The sequence below is a fragment of the Emydura macquarii genome, unplaced genomic scaffold, assembly GCF_026122565.2.
Source record: "Emydura macquarii macquarii isolate MOO-44397 ecotype Brisbane River unplaced genomic scaffold, CSIRO-AGI_Emac_v2 contig_2636, whole genome shotgun sequence".
Classification (NCBI taxonomy): domain Eukaryota; kingdom Metazoa; phylum Chordata; order Testudines; family Chelidae; genus Emydura; species Emydura macquarii.
In genome coordinates this window covers 19,776,058-19,797,233 of record NW_027132773.1, presented here as the reverse complement: position 1 = coordinate 19,797,233, position 21,176 = coordinate 19,776,058, and the positions used below count along the sequence as shown (strand labels likewise).

Genomic DNA, 21,176 nt, shown 5'->3' with positions numbered 1-21,176 from the left:
TCTACCTACTGTGTCTTATTCCCTTCCTTTCTTTCAGTAATAATGGCTATGAGAGTCAAGCAAACATTTATAAATTTACCGCACTTAAACATTAACATCAATGTAATATGTTTTGCCGCTTGTGGAAACACTGGGCCATAATAACTGGTATGTTCCGCTCCAGTGACACAAGTCACCCAGAAACCAGGCTTAAGCAGTTAGTTCAATCAGGTTTAAGGCTACTTTTCATTACTAGAGTGGCACAAAGCAGCTGGAAGGTACAAATGAATATGGCCCAATAGCTTCCACTGTAATAAAAGCAGAAATTAATTCTACACCATATTATCTAGCTCCCATAGGCGGATATTATAAACTGTCTTTTAAACTGTTTAGCATTTAAAGGCTAAATTTAAGGTAACAGCTGAGTGAGAAAGAAATTAAGGGACTACTCCTGTAAACAGTTGGTGTATTACTGAGTTTAATGCGTACTATAATGAACAGAGCTCATTAAAGCAATAGGACTATTCACTGTAGGAAGCACAGTGCCCTGTAATAGCATTACAATTTTAGTTTATTTAAAATTTGTATACTACACATACTCCACTAAAACAAACAGACTTGATATAATGACAGTGAGACGGTGATTCTAAGTGAGAGTTGGGGAAGCTGATTTGGAGCACAGTTCTAAAAAAGCTGTTACTCTTATTCGTTCAGTACTTGATATACTGAATAACGAAGGACACTAGGAAGAAGCACAATGAGCTCTGTTATGTGAGGTCCTGAGAATGCTTGAAGTGTGCTGAATGCCCCCAACTTCTCCTCAGGTCAACTGGAGCAAGGGACACGCAGCGCCGCCCAGGAAACACTTAGCGAGAAAGGGCTCCTAGGAGAAGCCTTCTTCTCCCAATGAGAAGGTGAGTGAAGATGCCTCACTGGATAGCACTTTTCACTTTACTTATTCACAATCAGTTTGCAACTCAAGGGAACGTTGTTCTATTAAAAGCAGGATTTCGTGACTTAGGTGCTTTTGCAAATCCCAACTGGTACTTCTTTACATTGCCTTTTTTATATATTAATGCTACACATAGCCCGCATGGAGTTAACATTTTATGTCTCCATACATCAGGTCCAACTATAATGTCACTAAACTATATAATTATAGTGACTAAACTAAGTAATTAAAATCAACAATATGTAAAGCAGTGTGGGAATGAGCGATATGGCCATTACTGTGCTATAATTGAAGCTAGCTGCAGATCCATCTCCACAGGTGCCTTTCATTGCAGTAGGTGAATACATTTATGTGCTGATTCAATGACCATATTTAATGTCAGATTGTTCTTGACATTAGGAGCTAAGAACTCTGCATGCTTTCAATTCAAGTAAATAGAAGTGATGAATTTTGGATCACACCAGTTTCAGCAACATAAAGTTACTCATCAAATCACAGGAGGATTGAAAAGCAGAGTCTTTTTCTGGGAGCAGAGTTAAAAATGGAAGATTATTGTGGCAGAGTTCTGATCTTGGCTTTTGACTTCAATGGGTGCAGGATCAGGCTCTTAAAGTGTTTGACACCAGTAAACTGCGACACAAGAATTCCACTAGCTTGAAATCCCTAGAAATACATTTTCCTATGCAGCATGCGTCTTCCCATAAAGAAGGGGATTAAAGTAATGGGGAGTGGAAGACAGACCTCTTCCACAGCTTCTTGGTTTGGTGAAGCAGCAAACTGCAGAACTCCTTTTGACCATCTTAACCATTTTAATGAGACTGCAAAACAGAAGGAAGGGAAAGGCTCTGGAGGAGAGGATGTGAAACTTCAGAGCAAGAAAAAGTTGCCGTATCATTTTTATCCACCAAAGAATTAAACTGGTTGGATGTGCCAAGCAGCAAAAGAAACCAGAACTTCAGTATGCAGAGGGAGATTTTCATACATTAGGTCCAACTAATGTTGTAACCTATTGTGCTAAAACCATTAAATCACACAACACAAATTCCAAAAAGATAGGGTTCCAGGACAATTTTCTCATGATAGATCATTCATTACTGTCTAATGTTCAGCAGAAGCCACAGGATCCAAATTATGATGTCTTGTGACACTGGAGATTAATGACCAAGCAGCATATATCGCAATGTCTACTGTATCTTTGCCGGGTGGCCTGTTCTCCTCCTGAAGGACTTTTCAGGAATGGGAAATGAAGCAATACATACAAATGTACACATTTGTGTTGTTCTGCAGGATTTTTTCTATGTAGGGTCATGCCTTTTTTTTTTTTTTTTTGGTTTTATTTTTTTCTGCCCTAAAAGAGACAATATTATACGAATATTGCCCAATGTAAACTTTAGTTCCTACATGGGATCCTCATATTGCAGGTAGAAGCATAGTAGAATTATGGCTGGTTACAAATTAAATTTTGCTTTTAATTTGGTTCCTGACAGATGAGTTATCACTTGGGACTAGTTTAGACTTGATTCCCAAAGTTAAAGTTCTTCATAAATTAGCGTCTCCAGCTTATACAGCTATCTGGCAAAGCATCTCTACATACATTGCTTCCCATCCTCTTGTGACAGCAAATGGAGCTCCCTCAGTGTGCTAAAATATGCAACTGCTATCCAAGAGTCAAAACCTTCAGGATATTTTTGCCTAATAAGCTCTGACATATGAATCCAAAGAAGGATTTCATTCCTTACTGCTCTTGTCTCTAGAAGGTACACTTAATTTATTATTATTTTCCTCAGACTAACATTCTGTGGCATATACTCCCCCAGTCAGATAAAGAGAGAACTGAGAAAGTGAGTTCTTAATAGGGGCTTGTTCAGAGAAGGTTTCTTTTGATGCTTAACTAGTGGAAAGCAGCTGTGAATGTAGCACTGTGTCCTTATTATGATGCTGGTGATTATTATTAACTGTATTACGGTAGCCCCCACAACGTGCCAGGTGCTGTCTAAATTGTTCCCAACAAAATAGCAGTTAAAACTGGGAATGGTAGATACGGAGATGAACACATGTAATCATCTCCATCCAAGACAGCAAGAGCCCCTAAATGTTGACACTGAGCTGCTGAAAGATGGGTGTGTTGCACAAGCAGTCACTTTAGTTGAATTGTGTATTTATTAATAATTAATAAGAAGTTATTCTATTTATGACCAAAAAATCATGTTAACCCCAGTTCAGCAAAGCACTTACCTATGTGCTTAACTCATGCTAGTAGTCCTATCGAAGTTAATAAGACCTAAATATGTGCATAAGTGCACTGCTGCTAAAGAGCCATAATTCTTGGTTGCTTACACAAAGAGATCATGTCAGTCAAGGGAGGTGCTAGTCCCTTTCTGTATGGCACTGGAAAGATTACAGCTAAACTGCTGGATTCATTTTGTATACCTCGATAGGAAACTGAAAATATGTCAGAAACCTGAAAAGAATTAAAAGAAGAGCAACAAAAATGATTAAAGATGGTGTTATGGTTCAGAGGTGTGCTGCACCAGTGATCTCTCTGTCTCAGTCTCTCTGGGGGCACTTCTTTAAAGTGATGGGCTTATACCTGAACAACTGTCAGAGTGGAACTCTGCAGCCCTCCTTACTTTTAGACTGGATCACCAGGCTACAGCACCACTTGTTTATCAACCATATTTACCTTCATTCAGCATGTCCAGGTACACAACTGACCCTTGCTAATGAATCCTCTCTAGGAGCTGTGACCAGCTCCTAAAATTAATGACAGAAAATAGCTTGCTCAGAACAGAGTATGATTTATTTATCCATAGGAAAGTAACAAGCAAAGAGAAAAGGGTTAAAATAACTAAAGCTTAAATGTATATTGTCTTATCACAGCTGAGTCTTCCCTTGACAGTTTACATAGGTTCTGCTTAAAGCAGGCATCCCCAAACACTGGGGCTAGGCAAGGCAGGCTACCCCGCAACTGCTGTCTCTCGGGCAGCCTGACCCCCACAGTCAGCGTCTCTCTCTTAAGCAACAAGGTGTCTATTTTTTTAATTTCAAAGGTCCTTTGTTTGAAAGTTCAGCCTGAAGATCTCCTAAGGTTCTGAGCAGGACTCCTGAACCTGACCAAACTAGTTTTTGCATTTCATCTACAGGGGGTTGGAGGTAATCTCCCTACCTGGTATTGTCCAGCACCAGACAACTGGATTCTGTCTACAACCACTGTTTTGGATAAAGTTTTATCCCTTAATCACTTTTTTAGACATCAATACAATAACCACTAACTCCACAGATTATATATATATATAACATTAAAAGGAATTCATGCAGATAATTCCCATATTCTGCACAACATGCTTCTTTCCATACAGGGATTACAGGAAAAAGGGCTAAAGGAATTGATTTATAAGGAAAGACTAAATGAGTTACAATAAATATGTGTAGCCTGACCCAGTGATGACAAAGGGGAGATGTAATCATCAAGGAAGGAGATGAATTGTTGAAGCTGTTCCAAGGGGCTAAAAGCTAGAATAATGGAATGAAATTAACCAAAGGGAAATGTAGGTTGACTATCCGGGGGAAAACATCTTGAGAGAGACGCAATTAGACTGCGATACAATCTCCCATGAGAAGTGCTGAGTGGTCATCACTGGAGTCATTTTAAGCTATACTGGACAAAGTACTAGCAAATATACTGTAGGGAACAATCCTGCATTGGCAGGGGGATGAATAAGATGACCTAACAGGCTATTTTCATTACACATGTAGCATGCAATAGTCCTGTTTTTCTGTTAGTCTGTTTAATACTCAGGAAGCATGGGCTCTCCTGCCACACTTGTATGATCAGCCTACAGCTGAACAAAATAGACAGCGCAAACTTGAAGGGCCAGATCCTGGCTCTATGATAAGGCATAGTATGAATTTCAGCACCAAAAGGAGAATTTTTTTAGTATAACTATGAGAGAATGAAAACCGAAAACAATTACAGGTGAAACTGCTTTGCAGTTCAACTATAGCATTTGCATGGTTTGGATTTGCTAAGTCTCAATAAACGTCTAACTTTTCTGAAAAAACAACGAGAGTCCTGTAGCACTTTAAAGACTAGCAAATTTAATTTTTGCAGGCATAAGCTTTCGTGGGCTGTAACCCACTTTGTCAGATGTAAGGAATAGAAATCAGATAAGAGGTATACATATACATCCAAGAGTAAGGAACAACAATGGGGAAGGTAGGTATAAGCAAAGCCCATTCAGTTAGAGTAGTTGAGGCCTATTCACAACCATTGATTAGGAGGTGAGAATGTATGAACAGTGACAATTACTTCTTGTAATGAGATAACCATTCCAAGTCCCTATTTAGACCCAGTTTGATTGTGTCAAGTTTGCAGATGAGTTCCAGCACTGCAGTTTCTCTTTGAAGTCTGTTTTTGAAGTTTTTTTGTAGAAGTACAGCAGCTTTCAAATCAGCTACAGAGTGTCCTGGGAGACTGAAGTGCTCTCCAACTGGTTTATGGATATTACCATTTTTTATGTCTGATTTGTGTCCATTTATTCTTTTGCGTAAAACGAACCACTCCTCCTTAGACTCCTCCTTAGATTAAGATAATGAAGAAGCTCCGCACAGCTATTTTAAATCTTTATCCATTTCCCTATGATCTGGTCCTGCATCTTCTTTGCAGAAAGAGGACCAATAGAAATAGGCCACAGGAATCAAAGGCAAAAGTGGATCAGATTGTATGAATAGACAGGCAAAGCTGATATAGAGATCTAGTTGAGTGAAAAGCAATACTGAAATGAAGGGAGGAAATAAGTTCTTAAATAAGATTGATAGAACCCAAGAAGAGAATTTAATGGAGAAAAGATTTGGCTTCATTCTCCTGATGTTGCTATTCCCCACTGTGGATATCTTATCTGATATGCATCTTTGGCAGAAGGGTGCAGGAGGCTTGATTTCAACCTGAACAATAAGAATGTTAATAAATAACCACTCTCTCTCATGAACAGAAAATAAAAGGATCCAACATTAGAATGCAACTTCTTCCTCTGTAGTTCCATGTTACATTTTCAGCCCAGCAGAGAATTAGGGATAATAAAATCCCTTTTGCATTGGGGCAGCCATACAGAGAAAGCAGAGGTACCTAGCCAGGACAGGTTACCTTCTAGTAAGCAGAAAAACTGGATATGATAATTGCTCTTAATGTTCAGAACTGAGCAGAGCTAATAAAGTGAAGCCATGGAAAAGAAATATGGAGTAAGACTGAAATTGTGTCCTTGAGGAGCAGAGCCATTGTCATTGGGAGTTTTGTGTTGGGGACTTTCTGGTAACTTGATACCAAAACCTCTTACCGATGGAGTGCCTTCAAGTTCAATGTTGATAGAATTTACTCACAGGGCTGGTTTGGTGGAGGAAGAGAAATTATAAAGGAACAGAAGAAAGCATCCAAAGCAGTTATTATTATTTTAAAGAGTGCTTGGATTCACTAATATAAAAAGTCAAAACCTGAAGTCTTTGCTTTCAGTGACATCACTGGGAGTTTAACCCAAGAGTCACGGCTACAGGATTAGGTCCAAACAAGAACATGATCAACAATCATTCTCCATGCACATTCTTCTATAAAGAAGACTCAAATTCTATATACAATTTATTCTAAGGCCTTGATTTTGATTTCACACCAGAGCAAATTGGGAGCTTGAATTGAATTAAACTTGAATTGAATTAAACATAGTCATGCCAGAGTAAAATGGGTATATGTTAGATAAGAATGAGACCATAAATATATAGAAGTATGTTTTTCTATCAGTACAATGGGCTTAATTCTCCTGTCACTAATTCTGATCTTAAACCAATATATCTCCATCAATTTCAGTGGAGTAACTCTTGTGTAACTAAGGTGTAAGTGAAAGGAGAATCAGACAGTATTTATGAATATGTTCCCCTAGAAAACAGAAGGCTCACGTTTCCGTAATCCTAAATTGGAAAAAAAAAATTGTCCCTTGACCATAGTGAGAGAAAAAAAGGAGCGGTGGGGAGGGAGGGAGAGTATTTGCATAACTGTGACTAAGTAAAAGGGTAATCCAACCTTTTAAAGTTTAACTTTCAATTGTCTGAAAGATCTCTGTGTTCACACACTACCCAGGTTACCAGCCAACAGCAACCCGGACAGAACTGGCACCCCCTGAGATTAATAAATCATTTGCTCTCAGCACCACAAAAACAAGACTGCTCCCTTGGAAAACAACCAGTTTAAAAGTCAGGCAAGAATGGCATAGAGGTTTAATTTACTAGGAATCCTATATGCTTATTCTTTCAGAAGACTGGTCCCTTCAGCAGCCATAACTATTTCAGCTGTAAATAACATAGATGTGAGTCAAGCCAGAGCCAAAAATCCTTTTAGGATTCAACAGTGTTTAGGTCATCTGCACTCTATTGACAGACACTGAACTCTGAATCATAATGATGTAGCTCAGCAACAGTGCATATTTTGCCACTAATGAGACACTTTTCCTATGAATAATGAGTATGGACATCATCTCTGTTGCCAGGTACATAATATAAACAAAATTCAACACATGGTCATTGGTAAAGTAGTATGTCTGCTCGCAAAGACTGACATTTTAAAGAATGTGATCCAAGTTTTTAGCCAGGGGTGGGGAGAGACTGCTCTAGGAAATAATTTGTTCATACGTTATCAAAATACAATAAATCAGGTTTGGTCTTAGCCGAATAAAGGCAGTGGAATGGGACCAACAGAAACTGCAGATAGGGAAGTATAAATGAGTTCATTGTTTTATATTCCAATAAATCTTACAACACATAGAGCTGATGAGTTCTAAAATGAGCTGAGACTCCTCTAAAAAGGGTCTTTAGAGGCTCATGAATTCTAAGCGTTATGCTGGTTAAACTGTTGGTTGATGAGTCCTTATGCGTGTGTGTTAAATGTACACACATGACACTATATACAGCAAAATGTATAAGGTGTGGGTCCACACAGACAACAGAAAGGGTCTGTATCAAATTTCCTACAGGCTTTTACCATCAATATATACTTTTCTTCTAAACTTACAACCTAATTTTGGAATGTGCCAAGTGCTTTCTGGGAGATGATGGCACCCTCAAATCCTACTTGTTTCAGAGAGTTGTGGTACACACTTCCACTCAGGAAGTGGTCAGAACTGTCCAGGATTGGACCCTTAGTATGAAAGAACAGAGAGGAAGGACGGCTCAGCAGTTAGTGTGCTAGCCTGAGACTTGAGAGATTCTGGTTTAATTCCCTCTTCAGCCACAGGCTTACTGTGTGATCTTGAGTAATTTTATAGGAATTTGTAAAATAGGTGTAATAGGATTTTCCTACGTCAGAGAGGAGTTGCTGGGAGTTTATAGCAGACTGTCAGGTTTAGAACGGCTTTTCGTTTCAAGCTCAACTCTTTTAAGTGCTTCAAAATCCACAAGATTACTCAAATACATGAAAGAATGTAAGGTGCCGAGATACCATGGTGAAGGGGCAACATTGTATTTAAGGTAGAATATATTTGTGTTTGTGTTTTCCTCTGAACTTATCAAAACAGAGCCCAGGAGGGCCTATGTCTGAGTCATAGGAATTAGTGAAAGAGGAGAAAGAAAGCAAAAGAAAGCCCTTTGAGTAAACCGGTTATCATTTTGGAAGACGTTTCTTTTCCACTGTGCTGCTTTCAACCAAATTGTACTCAACGAAAACCTCTCCCAGGTTACTACTGCTACTTACTACTTACTGCTATTTACTACTTGTTACTACTAGATGTGCAATATGTGATATTCAAAGGGTGGGCTGACATTTTGATCCCTGCTTATAGTGATTCTTCTACAAAAAAGTGAATAAGCACTGAAAACACACATATTATAGTCAGGGCTGCTAGTGCTGCCTGTTTATTATAATTGCTTGTCACCATGATTAGCCACTGTTTTCAGTGGCTTAAATTTTGCCAAACTTTTAAGTGTTTGGGCTGAAATTTTACAAGCTGGGTGTCTACTTCAGGCAGTCTTTTCTTTGAATAGCTTTAGTACCCCATGCTATCGAGCAGGGACATGTGGCAGGAGAGGGGGCCTTTGTGCAGGCTTGGTAGTATTTGATTTTGATTTTTTTTATACATTTGACTGATAATATCGATGTTTATTTATAAATATTTTTTAATTTGAATTGATTTAAATTTTCACAGTTGTGAAACATAAAGGGTTGTAAGCATTTGGTATGATTTTTATTGATTTACGTTTTCATAGTTGTGAGACATTCTGAGGGGGAAGAGTGTTAGACAATAATTATTTAATGATCGTAGATGTTGAGATTCAGAAAGCTAAAACTTTATAAGCCTTAAACCACAATTTGTTAACCTCACGTCAAAACATGCAAAGTAAATAGCCTTAAATGAAACTCTACTAACTTCTCAAGCAGCATTTTTCTTACTTTGCTCGTCTGTTCATTTTGATTATTACTGATGGAAATATTTTTTGTCCGTTTGTATGTGTACGGTGAAATTGACGTTTATTGACATTTATCAGTAAAAATGTAATCCTTCCAAGCCTGCCTTTGTGTCAGGGATGTGCCTTTGGTGGCCCTCGTGAAAATTCACCGAAGTTATAATCCTTTGAAAAATCACTGTTCGCACATACTCAGTAGAGTCTTCTTCCATCATAGCAGCTAAACTCTTCAAATGTTCCATCCTCACTGAGCATGCCTCTCACAGGTCCTAGTGATGACCAGACTGTGCATGCCCCATCTGCACAGAGTGACTAAGTATACTTCATCCCCTCATAGCTCCTAAGTGAGACCAAACTGCGGAGTGCCTGAGCATGCTGCATCTCCTCACATGAGACATGAAAACTGGGTGAGTCTGGGCACTGCAACTGTGAACACGGAGCTTGTTCCTCCTATGCTCTCACTGGCTCCCCTGCTGGCACCCAAGTAGCATGGAGGAGGAAGCCATCAGATTTGAATGCAGAGGGGATAAAATCCAGAGTAGGGGAGAGGGAAAGGAATAGACTGTGATAAGAAGTCTGGTGAGCCTGGGATTGTAAGGGAGAGCAACTGGGATTGGCTGGGCAAGGAGAGGGGGCTGGGAGCTTGGGAAGGCTGGGACTTGGAGTTATAGAGTGGGGTTTAGAAGGGAGGCTGAGAATGGTTGAGAAAGAAGACTGGGACTGGGAGCTGAAGAAGGGAGGACTGGGAGCCAGTGAGAGAAATGGTGGGGGTACTGGGAGCCAGCTGGCTGGAAGGGGAAATACTGAGACTGGACAAGGAGATGGAGGGACTATGGAAAAAGTGTGAAGGGGGGGCAATGGGGAAGCAGATCTGAAAATGGGGTGCAGGGGGAAGAACTGATAATGGCTGGGCAAAGAGACAGGAACAAAGAGTCGGTGAGGGGAGAGAATGAGATAAGGAGTCAGGGAGGGGTGAGGGGATGCTGAGAACCTGTGGAGGGAGACTAGGACTGGGAGCTACTTGGGATTGGGAAGGGGAGAAACATTAGATGAGGAGTTGGGAGGAGGGGCTGGGACTGACTGGCAAGGAGACTGGGACTGGGATGAGGAGTCAGGGGTGGGGAAAAGGCAGGACTGGAACAGAGATACGTTGAAGGAGATGGAGCAGAACGGGTCACATTTCGGGAGACAAAAGGGTCTGTACCCACTACAAAACACTCCCTTGTAAAGACTAGATTGGAACCCAAAGAAACCTGAGTCTCACCATTCTTTTGCTGTTAGCAAATATCAGTGAAACCATTAGCAAAGTGTGTCTCATCACCCTCTAGTGCTGGTCCACACAGAAGACCATGTAGTGGATCTGTGTGGCAGTTCTAAGGTTACAACCATGCTAACCAATGTGGATGTCAATATGATGCCATATGATGGAATTTTGGGGTTTTTTTCAGTTTTCTTTTTTAAAAACTTAAGAAATTACATACAAAAAGCCCATACATTTGCAAAGTCCAGCACTCAAAAGTTAGGAGATGTCAGAATTTGGTCCCCTTGGGCACATCCATTCTGATACAGCTTTAATTACATGATCACACACTATTTTTTCCATTCAGTGCACAGGTTGGACCTGCTCTGGAGATGACTCAGGGTTGTGTAGTAAATGACAGTGTTATCTGTGAGATCCCTGCTTCATTTGTTGCACATGTTGAAAGGCGTCTTTATTTTTATATAACCCCTACAATTGTAGTATATGAGTGCCTCAAAATCTTGACTGTATTTATCCTCACAACGTACCAGGGAAGTAGGGAAGTGCTATTATCTCCATTTCAGAGATGGGGAACTGAGATACAGAGAGATGAAATGACTTCCTAAGGTCACACAGGAAGTCTGTGGTGGAGCAGGGAAATGAACCTGATTGTCCCAAGTCCGAGACTAATGCCCTAATAAATGAACCATCCTTCCTTTAACTGGAAAGCATATAGTGAATGAGGCAGGTGACTGCGTAAAAAGGATGAACTGGTTAAGGCAGTTGAATGCTGCCTTGGCAAACTGGATTCTGTCCCTGCCTCTGGCACAGAGTGCCTGCGTGACGCTGCTCACGTCACTTAAGCCAAGCTTCTCACAAGTGCTCACTAATTGTGTTCCTCATTTTCTTGAGACTCTGGGGTCTGATTTGCAGAAGTGCTGAGCACTCACAGCTGCAACTGAAGACTCTGAGAGCTGTGCTTCGAACACAGAAAGTATTTTGTAATATGATGTACTCTGAAAAATCAGGCCCTAGATGTTTCAAATTGGCATCCAAAAGTAGTGGAAATGTATTACCTTAATCCCTCTGTCCCTCAGTTCGCTGTCTGTAAAATGGGGATTATACCATTCCCTCACCTCACAGAAATGATGTAAAGATAAATTAACTCATACTTGTGAAGCACTCAGATACTGCAGTAATGAACACCAGAGAAAATACACAAGGGAATTATTACTTCTGTTTTCAGAGCAGGGTTTGAATAGTCTGCAGTAAATAAGGCATGGGGTCATACCCCATGGGGCGTCATGGGGAGCAAGGAGACGTAAACAAAATAGTGAAAAACTGCTCATTTAAGTGAGTCCTGATCCACCTGTGCACTGAATGAGACGGGGTTCTGTGGAAAATATAGTATGTGTTCAAGTAATTAAAGACTGTCTCATAAAGCATGTGCACTAGGGAGCCCAGTTAAAGGTGAGCAAGCAAGCTAAATTCTGGCATTTCCTAACTTTTGAACATTTTACTTTGCAAACATAGCAGTGTTCTTTTCACATAGTTTTTTTTATGTACAATATATACACACATACATAAGTACATATATATATAGCTGGACTTACCATCGTATTTTGCTAAAACTGCTTGAACATCTGCATATGCTTGTAACTCCAACAGAGCTTCTAGCAGGTTTTCGTGGATGTTGAACATGCTGAGCAGAGGAAACTCCTTCATTAACTAAAAACAGTAATAAAAAACCAAGGGTTAGACTATTAACATGGAATGTGAACTTTCATTCAAACTGTACTGAAATGTCTAATTAAAAACATTCAGTCCCACTGCTCCTGGGCCTCATACAGTGTCCACCGATGCCATTGGAAAGACACCATTTCAATCAAGAACCTTGGAAACAACATGCCTTGGATATGGTTTAATTAGTCCAAGAAGAGGGTTCTCTGAATGGACAGCTCCCTTTCAATTGACTTGTTGCCTTTTTAAAAAGTGAGGGAGTATTATTCAATTGTAGAGGAAGATTAAATTGAACAAGCCCCTTCAGATCAATAGATTATATATTTTAGTATTGACTGCCCCAACGGATATGTCCTGCTTTGACAGGGGGTTGGACTAGATGATCTCCTGATGTCCCTTCCAACTCTAATATTCTATGATATGGGGGAAAACAAAGAAAATACATAGAAAAAACCAAAGTCTAATAAAATGAGAAAGACCTACACCTCTACTATGCTTCATAGTTGTTTATTATTATTTAGCATTTATATATATAGCAAAATAATTGTGCATGCCACTAACAATGGCAGTTAAACATGTTTTCAGCCAATCCAGGTTAAAAAATGCCTGAGCCAAGGTAGAGATTAGATAAGGCCTTCATACTAATTTAATAGTATCCATGGCTTAAGAATCCATATCTTATAACAAATTGAATGACACCTTGTATGGGAAAGATGCTCAGACATTATTTTAGGGGTGCTAAGTTGCGACTGTAGTGGATTGGTTTGATGAAGACCAGAGATTGACAGAATGCTGATTGTCACTTATGGCCAAATTCTGCTATCTGACTACCAGACAACTGAACTTGATAAATAAAAAACATCTTTTATTCCGCTTGTCATATGATTCCACATCTCCTAGGAACTTCAGTTCAAATTAATTTATATGTTTTACTAGCCCAGTTAGAAAATTAATTGACTAAAGAAGTGTCATTTTTTAATGTGAAAGGTGTCCTGTAAAAATTGTAGAATGAAGGGATCGTGGCTCCCACAGTGGTTGCTTTGTGCTGGTGGAAAGCCCCACCATGGTAAGAACTCTAACTGGCCTAAAGGTAGAGTAGCTAAATTATTACCAGCCCTTTCTAGCCCCAAAGTACAGGGTGTGATAGGTACAACCTTGAATTCCATGGATCCCCATCTGCTGAAAGGGTCTCTTGGGGGCTATGGAAGCCAAGTGTAAATAAGAGCAGCTCTGAAGATGCTTGAATGTGTACCAGAACTGAACTGGTCTCCTGCCAGCACCCAGGGTTAAGGGAATGTAAAGATGATGTCCACCCACCTTTGCATCCCCGTGGCCTCTAGTCCTGCACTGAGTGCAGCTTATGTGGGGCGCAGGCTCAAACCCCAATTGATGGAGAGGTTCTCTCGAGTTATACAGGAAGGTACTGTACTAGTCATTTGAACTGTATATAAAGTCCTAATATTAAATGTATGATACGAAGTACTAAGACTGCTTACTGATGCCTATTATATACTCGTTGGGAACCCAAACTAAGTTAATTAGAAATAAACATCAGACATTTGCGGATGAAAGTTAACACTTTTCTCGTATGGGGCCTAAGAAGAGAAATATTAATGGGATGATGTGATGTCAAACTACAAGCTCAAACTAAAGATGGGGAAAAAAAACCAGTAAAAACTGTCTGAAAAATCTGAGGAAATGAATTAATCCTCCTTTGAAGATATAATTTAAAAAACTGGACTGAACCAACTTTTATAATCTTCCAAAAAAGCAACACCAGCAAAAATATACCAGTCTGGAAGCAAAATGGTGGAAGAGTACCAAAAGTCTGGAACATGTGGAACAGAGAATTAACTCCATTCAGGAAGTGGCTGCTAATAGACAAACAGAAGTGCCAAGCTCACAGGATGAAATTCACCCCTGTGCAGTGGGCCAAGTATCAACTACCTAAACTGTATTTGAGGATTAAGTGGGACTGAAGTGGTAAATCAGCACTGTCCTTGTGTGCTTTGAGGATTATACAAGCACCAGAAGGTGACGAGAGCAGTGTTTAGTTTGTTGGTATTTGTACAACTGTGATTACATTAACTTTTGGTTAGAGAATCACAATCACAGATACAGGTATTTAATGACCTCATTCGATTTATGAGGGGTAATCCAGAGAGGATAATAAACTCTGACCTATGGTAGTAAAACTCCTACAGTTTCAACATCAGGAGTTCCTCCTGAGGAAAACAAGAACATGAGCAAAATTGGACAGACTGCATGAATCCCCTTGTTTGATTATTGACTACATTTTCCAAGCTGAGCAAGAGACCTTGGTATTTATCTGGATAAGTGAAAGTTGTGATGTACAAAAGAGTTCTCAATACAACCAATCAGGAAAAATCATTTCAGGTGCAATTTCAAATAATCGGAATTTTCAGTTAAGGATTCAGATTAGATTCTACTGCATTCGTTTCTTGTTTTCTTTGTGATTTTTAACTGCTTCTACCAGTTACAGACAGTGTAAAATATATATCATGACATTCAGTATTGGGATTTTTCAAAAGTAATATTTACTGTGGGTTTTTTTAAGATCTTTTTAAAAATTGATAGAAAGGTTAGAACTGCACATGATTTTTCATTATTACACCTGACAGCTACTGCACATTAGAAAGAAAGACACTTCTAAAATTGTATAGATTAATATTATGGTAGAATCCAATAAAGGAGGATAGAAATTTTAATATAAAAGGGGATTCCATTTTTTGGTGATTAAAATATATAATTAGGGCAGACACTGTATACTGACTGTGGGTAAATCTCAGAAGGACATAGTTGCAGTTGTTAAATTCAGAGTGTATGTCCCGCATTTTGACACTAATAACTTTTTAAAGTTTAAGTTTGAAAAGTGCACAGTATTTGGCAAATATAATTATTTTTGGTGAAACTTTAATTTGTGCAGAATAGGAACAACAATATTATCTAACCGTGTCCTAGTAATGATGGACATGGGTATAGAATGAAACAACACTGTGATGGAAAACAGATTAATCCTTCCATTATACAAAATAGGGAGGGCATTTAGAGTCTAGTCCTAGAGCCTTTACTCATGTGGTCCTAAGATGGCTTTCTGCAGTGTTTAGTCTAGCTGTGTTCATGTTTCACATAAAGTTTATTTTATTTGTGATTTTTTTTTGTTATTTTTTAATAGATCTTGCTTTACTTAAAACAGCTTGGATTGGTGTAAATGGCTGTTAGTGGGGATTAATACTACCACACTTCAGAGATAAGGAAACTGACTTCAGAAGAGACAGACTCAGGACTGAAGTAACAGTCACTATATAGTCACGTGTGAAAGGAGTTATAACTTATAATTCCTGCCCTGTAAGGTGCTGCCAGGAAGTTGACAACTGTCAATAAAAGCATGGCTACAGCCTATAAATCTGAGCGGTGTAAAGAGCAGTTACAATTCTCCCCAGCCACCTGCAACAGAAACCTTTTAACTTTGTCCTGTCTGCCACAAAGCAAATACAACTAGTGAGATGCGAAGGCTAGAAGCTGTGTCACCCTGACTCACAGCTGAGTATTCCACAGCATAAGGTACTACTCAATTGGAGTGAGGATGGCAGAATCTGGCTCTAAGCAGATAATGATGTAAAGCTCACAAAAAGCATGTTACAAACAAGGCCTTCTGAAGAATTAAGTGTGACCATCCCAGCTCCCTGAGACTGAATAATGGTTATTAGACTAGCTGTCTCTTTGTTAGTGAACAAAATGAAGAGCTGCAGCCAATTATAGATGTACTGCATCCAGTAAAATTCTCCTTCTTGTGGTTCACTTTACTTTTCACTGACATCAACCATTGATTTTTGTTTTAATTAGATTCTGTCACAGTCATACAGCAACACAGTAACGGGCATAGTCTGGGCTACTAGCCCTACACATTGACAGTGTTAACAGAGATTCCATCAAGGAAAGGTCCTAGGTTAAGAACTCCAAAACAGTTATCATTAAATCAATTTATGCAGCAGCTACAAAAATAAAAACCTGTACAAATAGCCACTCAGCTCACCCCCAGCGTTAAAAAATAATTTAAATTCTTTTCAGTCACAGCATGAATGCCAGAAAGTAAAACTGCATTGATGGAAAGATTATAAAGATAGGTCAGCTTTTTAGGTCCAGCAATTAGAGTGCCCCTTAATCAACGGCATGGAATACAAACCTTGCCATAGGCTGCAGTACAATACTTCTAGCTGCTCACTAGCAGGGCTGGCCTTAGTTGTTTTGCCGGCCAGAATGGAAAACATTTACAACTCCCCGCATCATCCTAGCGGCCAAGCAATGCAAACAAATAGACAACCAATCGTAAGAGAAGGGGGGAAAAAAAGGCCAAATGGCATAGCAGTGTACCCCCCCCCCCAGAAGTTGATGGTCAGAACAATCTCCCTGCTCACCCATCCCTAAAACCAGTCCTGTTCACTACAGGCAAAAATCTGTATCTCTCTGAGGGGCAATAAGGAGGCCCTGTTCCCTCCACACCAACTATAAGGTGGGAACAGCTCCCAAAAGGCAGTGGGCTGAAGACCATAAAGGGATGTGATATTGGCCATGTTCCATCTGTACAGTAGGGTTGCAGAAGCAGAACTCCTCCTGGAGTTTCCCCTGCCTTAGGCCAATGTGGCTCCATACTGCTTACATGCTTACTCTGGGCTGTGCATAACAGACACAAGTCTAGCCCTAAATCACTAGATTTATTTTCAGTGATGTCACAGATTATGTTTACCAAATTCTCCATTCTATTGTTTTTCAACTCTCTTCCTTAATCTTAGAAGATTCATACTATGACAAGATAAATGCTTCCTCTTTAGTGGCAACCACTGCACTACCTCCAGGAGGGTGGAGGGGGGTGAAGTATTGTTACCTCCTGTACCAAGTTATTGATTAGACTCCAATAAAACATACATCAAGCTTTAACAAGAAGTCTTCCCCTTATGTATCTCTCGCAACCAAAACACTCTTATTAAAGTCACTGCAGCTAATTAGACAACACGGGTCAGGGCTAGCTAACAATTTCTATGTAACACCCGCAGTTCCTTAGCACAACGGAATGGATTGGATCCTCAGATAGTGGAAATGGGCCCAGAACCACTGAGCTAGGCCTTTTATACCCACAAAGGAACTGGTCCAATATGTCTATAAAAGCATCACTCTAAACTAAAATGTTAAGATGTGCCATTTTAAGGTTTAAAATGTAGTGGACATTAGCTAATTTGGAATTTGCTTTTGAATTTGCACTAGTAAAAAGCATCTTCTAGTAATGAAATTAGGATTTGATAATGTAATTAGTCCATGTTATATTTGATTCGGATGTTTGGGGACAAAAATGTGTGCACATGTAGAAAGTGAAACAGGTTTTCATTAGGATATTCATTAGCTGCACTGTAAATATTAGCACTACCATATAATTAATACTTCTTGTAAAATATCATAAATATGTAATTAGTACTTTAGGACTAGAAAATAACAGAAAAATTCTGGAAATAAATCTTAAATTACTGCATGTCTTCTCATTATTCCTTGAAGTCACATTTCCAGACTCATTCCAATTCATATTGCAGGGTGTAGGTTTAATGATTTCTGTGATGGATGTGCTAGGGTGTTGATTCATAAAAAAAAAAAAAAAAAAAAAATGCTTTTCTGTGCTTGGAAATCCCCTCTTGATTTATTGGATGAAGAACAAGTTTTATCTCTGCAAGGGTGATTTATGGAAGGCAGAATATTTCACTCATCAATTTTTCTACATTTAGATATACTTTTTGAATGTTCTTGAGGAATGCAGCCATAGATTTTGTGTCCAGTTTTCTCCCTGTGATGATATTATCCCCATACATCAATTAGCAATGATAAAACTATTTTCTACATGAATAATGTAAGTTACACTATATGCCCTACATCTAGTTATTGGGACTCAGGGGAACATGGAGGTGGATAAATGAACTTGTATATAACTTGGTGTTGACAAATTTATTCTCATAAGCCTCTATCTGCACTATCAATGTACATGTATATATATTTTTATAATGCACTAAATGCTGTTATTATTTGTTGTTTACAGGTATATGCTCCCAATAAAACAACAAACAAAAAGCACATTTAGAGCATTGGGTTCAACTGAGCACATTCATGAATGCTAAAATAATTTTAAGGTTTTGGCTTAAACTGAAAAAAATTGCAGATAAATTCAAAGTAAACTTGAAATACCTTCCATCCCAGCAGTTGTACCTTTCCATTCCCTACAATTGTATTTGAATTGTAGTCCTTCCATTCCCAGCAATTGTATCCAAAATAGTAGCATTCTGTCTCCTATCACCTCGTAACTACCCTGCACTACTGGTACTGTGAAAGTCAACCTCCACATTAAATGTCCCAGTACATAGGAAGGAGATTATGGGACGGGTTAAATATGGAATTTCAACTTCCTTTCTCCATTTCCTGGCTATTGCCAAGTCCGATCATGTAACATAATTTTTATGTATAGGGGTATTGTATTTACTGGCTCAAGGTTAACCATGAGAATCTGAAACTATGCAACAGAGGAATAAATCCATTGGATCTGAGACCTCTGTAGAACTATTTTTGAACTTTCAAGCATTATGTTCTTTCTTAGCTGACTTGGAGGATTAAAAGGGCTGTTCAAACCTTTCAGATTTTGAGCTGTGTCCTTTTAAAAATATAATTACAATAATGCCATAGTCTAGACACTGTCTTGTGGTTCAGTGTGAAAAAAATCACACGTTTAAAGAATGCAGAGATGTTTTAAAGGGATATATTTCATAAAACCAGTAGAAGCCAAATTGTACCAGATGTATGTTTATATTTTTAATCACCGTTTCATACAAGCATGATAAACAGAACAGAAAATGACTTATACCCATAAAGTTTTTTATTCCACCAATGATTAGCAACATTATAAGGCATGAAAGCAGAGTCATTTGTCATTATCCTCAATTGCTTTATCCTCAGCGTATCCATACTTTCTAGAGAAAGTCAGTCATATGATAAAGAAGAGAGGAAGATTTTCAAGTCAAATTTAAGAAAGAGAAAATAACCTAGCGGCTCATAAAAGGCTAGGAAGTTCCAGAGACATGGAAGAGAACAAATAAATGATCTTCCCCAAATGTGCAAATTTAAGAAAATGGACAAAAAGGAGTCTAAGAATGAAGTTGTGCACAAGCTCCAGGAGACTTAAAAGAACCACCATGCTGGAAGCCCTGGGGCATATCCAGTATGCATCTCTCTGTGATAAAGAAACAGATGCAGTTCCTTATTGTATATAGGTTTTATACGATTCCTTATATCCTCAGCAAGTTTAAGAAATATTCCAGCAGATTGTCAAAAATATGAAAGGATAAAAAGTGACATTGTAGCAAACCTATTGGTCTGGAATTAAATATACTGGTCTCTGGGAGTATTGCGCGCGCGCGCACACGCACACACACACATACACACAGAAAGAGGCAATTTTATCCATCTTGGTAGTAGATGCTACCAAGAAAATTCTTTAGAAATAGCTACAATCTTCAGTTGGATAAACATTTTCAACATGTGTATACAGGGCAATACCTTGCTGCACCCACCTGGATAAAATAACTTCCATCATACCTAACATTAAAGACACTAATGACAGACATAGATAGTATTCAGTGAACTTTTTTACTTTTCTGAGTATGTTTGAATAGAAGCTGCACTATTTTAGGCAGCTTCAGTTAAGTAATAAATAGTATCTTATTATATTTTACATTATTAGAAATGAAGGATCTCAACATTAAAATCAGCTTTTACCATCTGCTATATCACAGTATTTCCCTCTACTTAGTACAGGAACTAGGTATCACAGATACCACTTTGCAGTAGATGCTAGCAAATGCTTTGTTTTTATGGCAACCACTGTACCTGGAATACATAGATTCATAGGGTGAAATTCTGACCTCAGTGAAATCAGTGGTAGTTTTGACCATCTAGTCTTACCTAGTTATGATCATATAGTTGCGGCCATCTAATCTGACTTCCTGTATAACATGGGCCGAAGAATTTCACTCACTAATTCCCGTCTCAGACGTAACTGTATGGGAGAGGCAGGAAGTGGCTATATTTGCAAGCGGCAATTAAGGTAACCAGCTAGGGATGAGACTGTCTTTATCAGTAACTACAACTCTATTTGCTCCCACAGGACTTGATGATACAAGATACTGAGCACTGCAATGGCAGTTGAGAGTGCTCAGCACTTTCACAGGATTGAGCCTTTAATGGAAAGAAAAAGGGAATTCAAAGGCTAATAAAGGCAGCTCTGTTTTATCAGCAAAAGTGTGTTACATCAGTGCTGAGGGCACACCAGTGGAAACACACAAACGCACATACATATTTCATGTCAGAGATCAAAGAAAATGCCTCCCTCCCCAAACCTATCCATAGCATTAAATACTTCTGGATCTGGCATGATGCCACTTCAAAGCCTTCAGGTGACATAGCCTTTGAAACCACCTTAACTATGTAAGGCAGCCTAAGAGTTTAAAACAGCTAATCACACATATTGACAAGCAGGCACTTCTCTAAGAATTTAAGCCACTTTAAATCCTTAAGGCTGACTGGTACCTATAGTCATGCACTGAAATGTGCATACTTAATACTGCATGTGCGTGCTTAAAACACACACACATACGAATATTGCATTTTTCCAGAAGTGTGAAAACTCAAATGTAATGACCATGACCAAGATTTTCAAAACTAGGGGCCTGAAGTTAGGCTACTGAGTCCATATGTAGGTGTCTACATAAGTGATCT

At 38.9% G+C, this 21,176-nt stretch overlaps 1 protein-coding gene across 5 annotated transcripts in view; it reads right to left on the bottom strand.

The window, feature by feature from the left end:
- The window catches only part of ST7 (suppression of tumorigenicity 7), a 203,306-nt gene that overhangs the window by 48,223 nt on the left and 133,907 nt on the right, over positions 1–21,176 (bottom strand). For all 5 annotated transcript variants that reach the window (XR_010922857.1, XM_067564248.1, XM_067564249.1 and 2 more), the window contains exon 9: positions 12,224–12,338. Coding sequence is in view for 4 of the 5 variants with exons in the window: in XM_067564248.1 (XP_067420349.1) it covers positions 12,224–12,338 (115 nt within the window). In the remaining variant the exon portion in view is untranslated. The remainder of the gene's footprint in view (positions 1–12,223; positions 12,339–21,176) is intronic.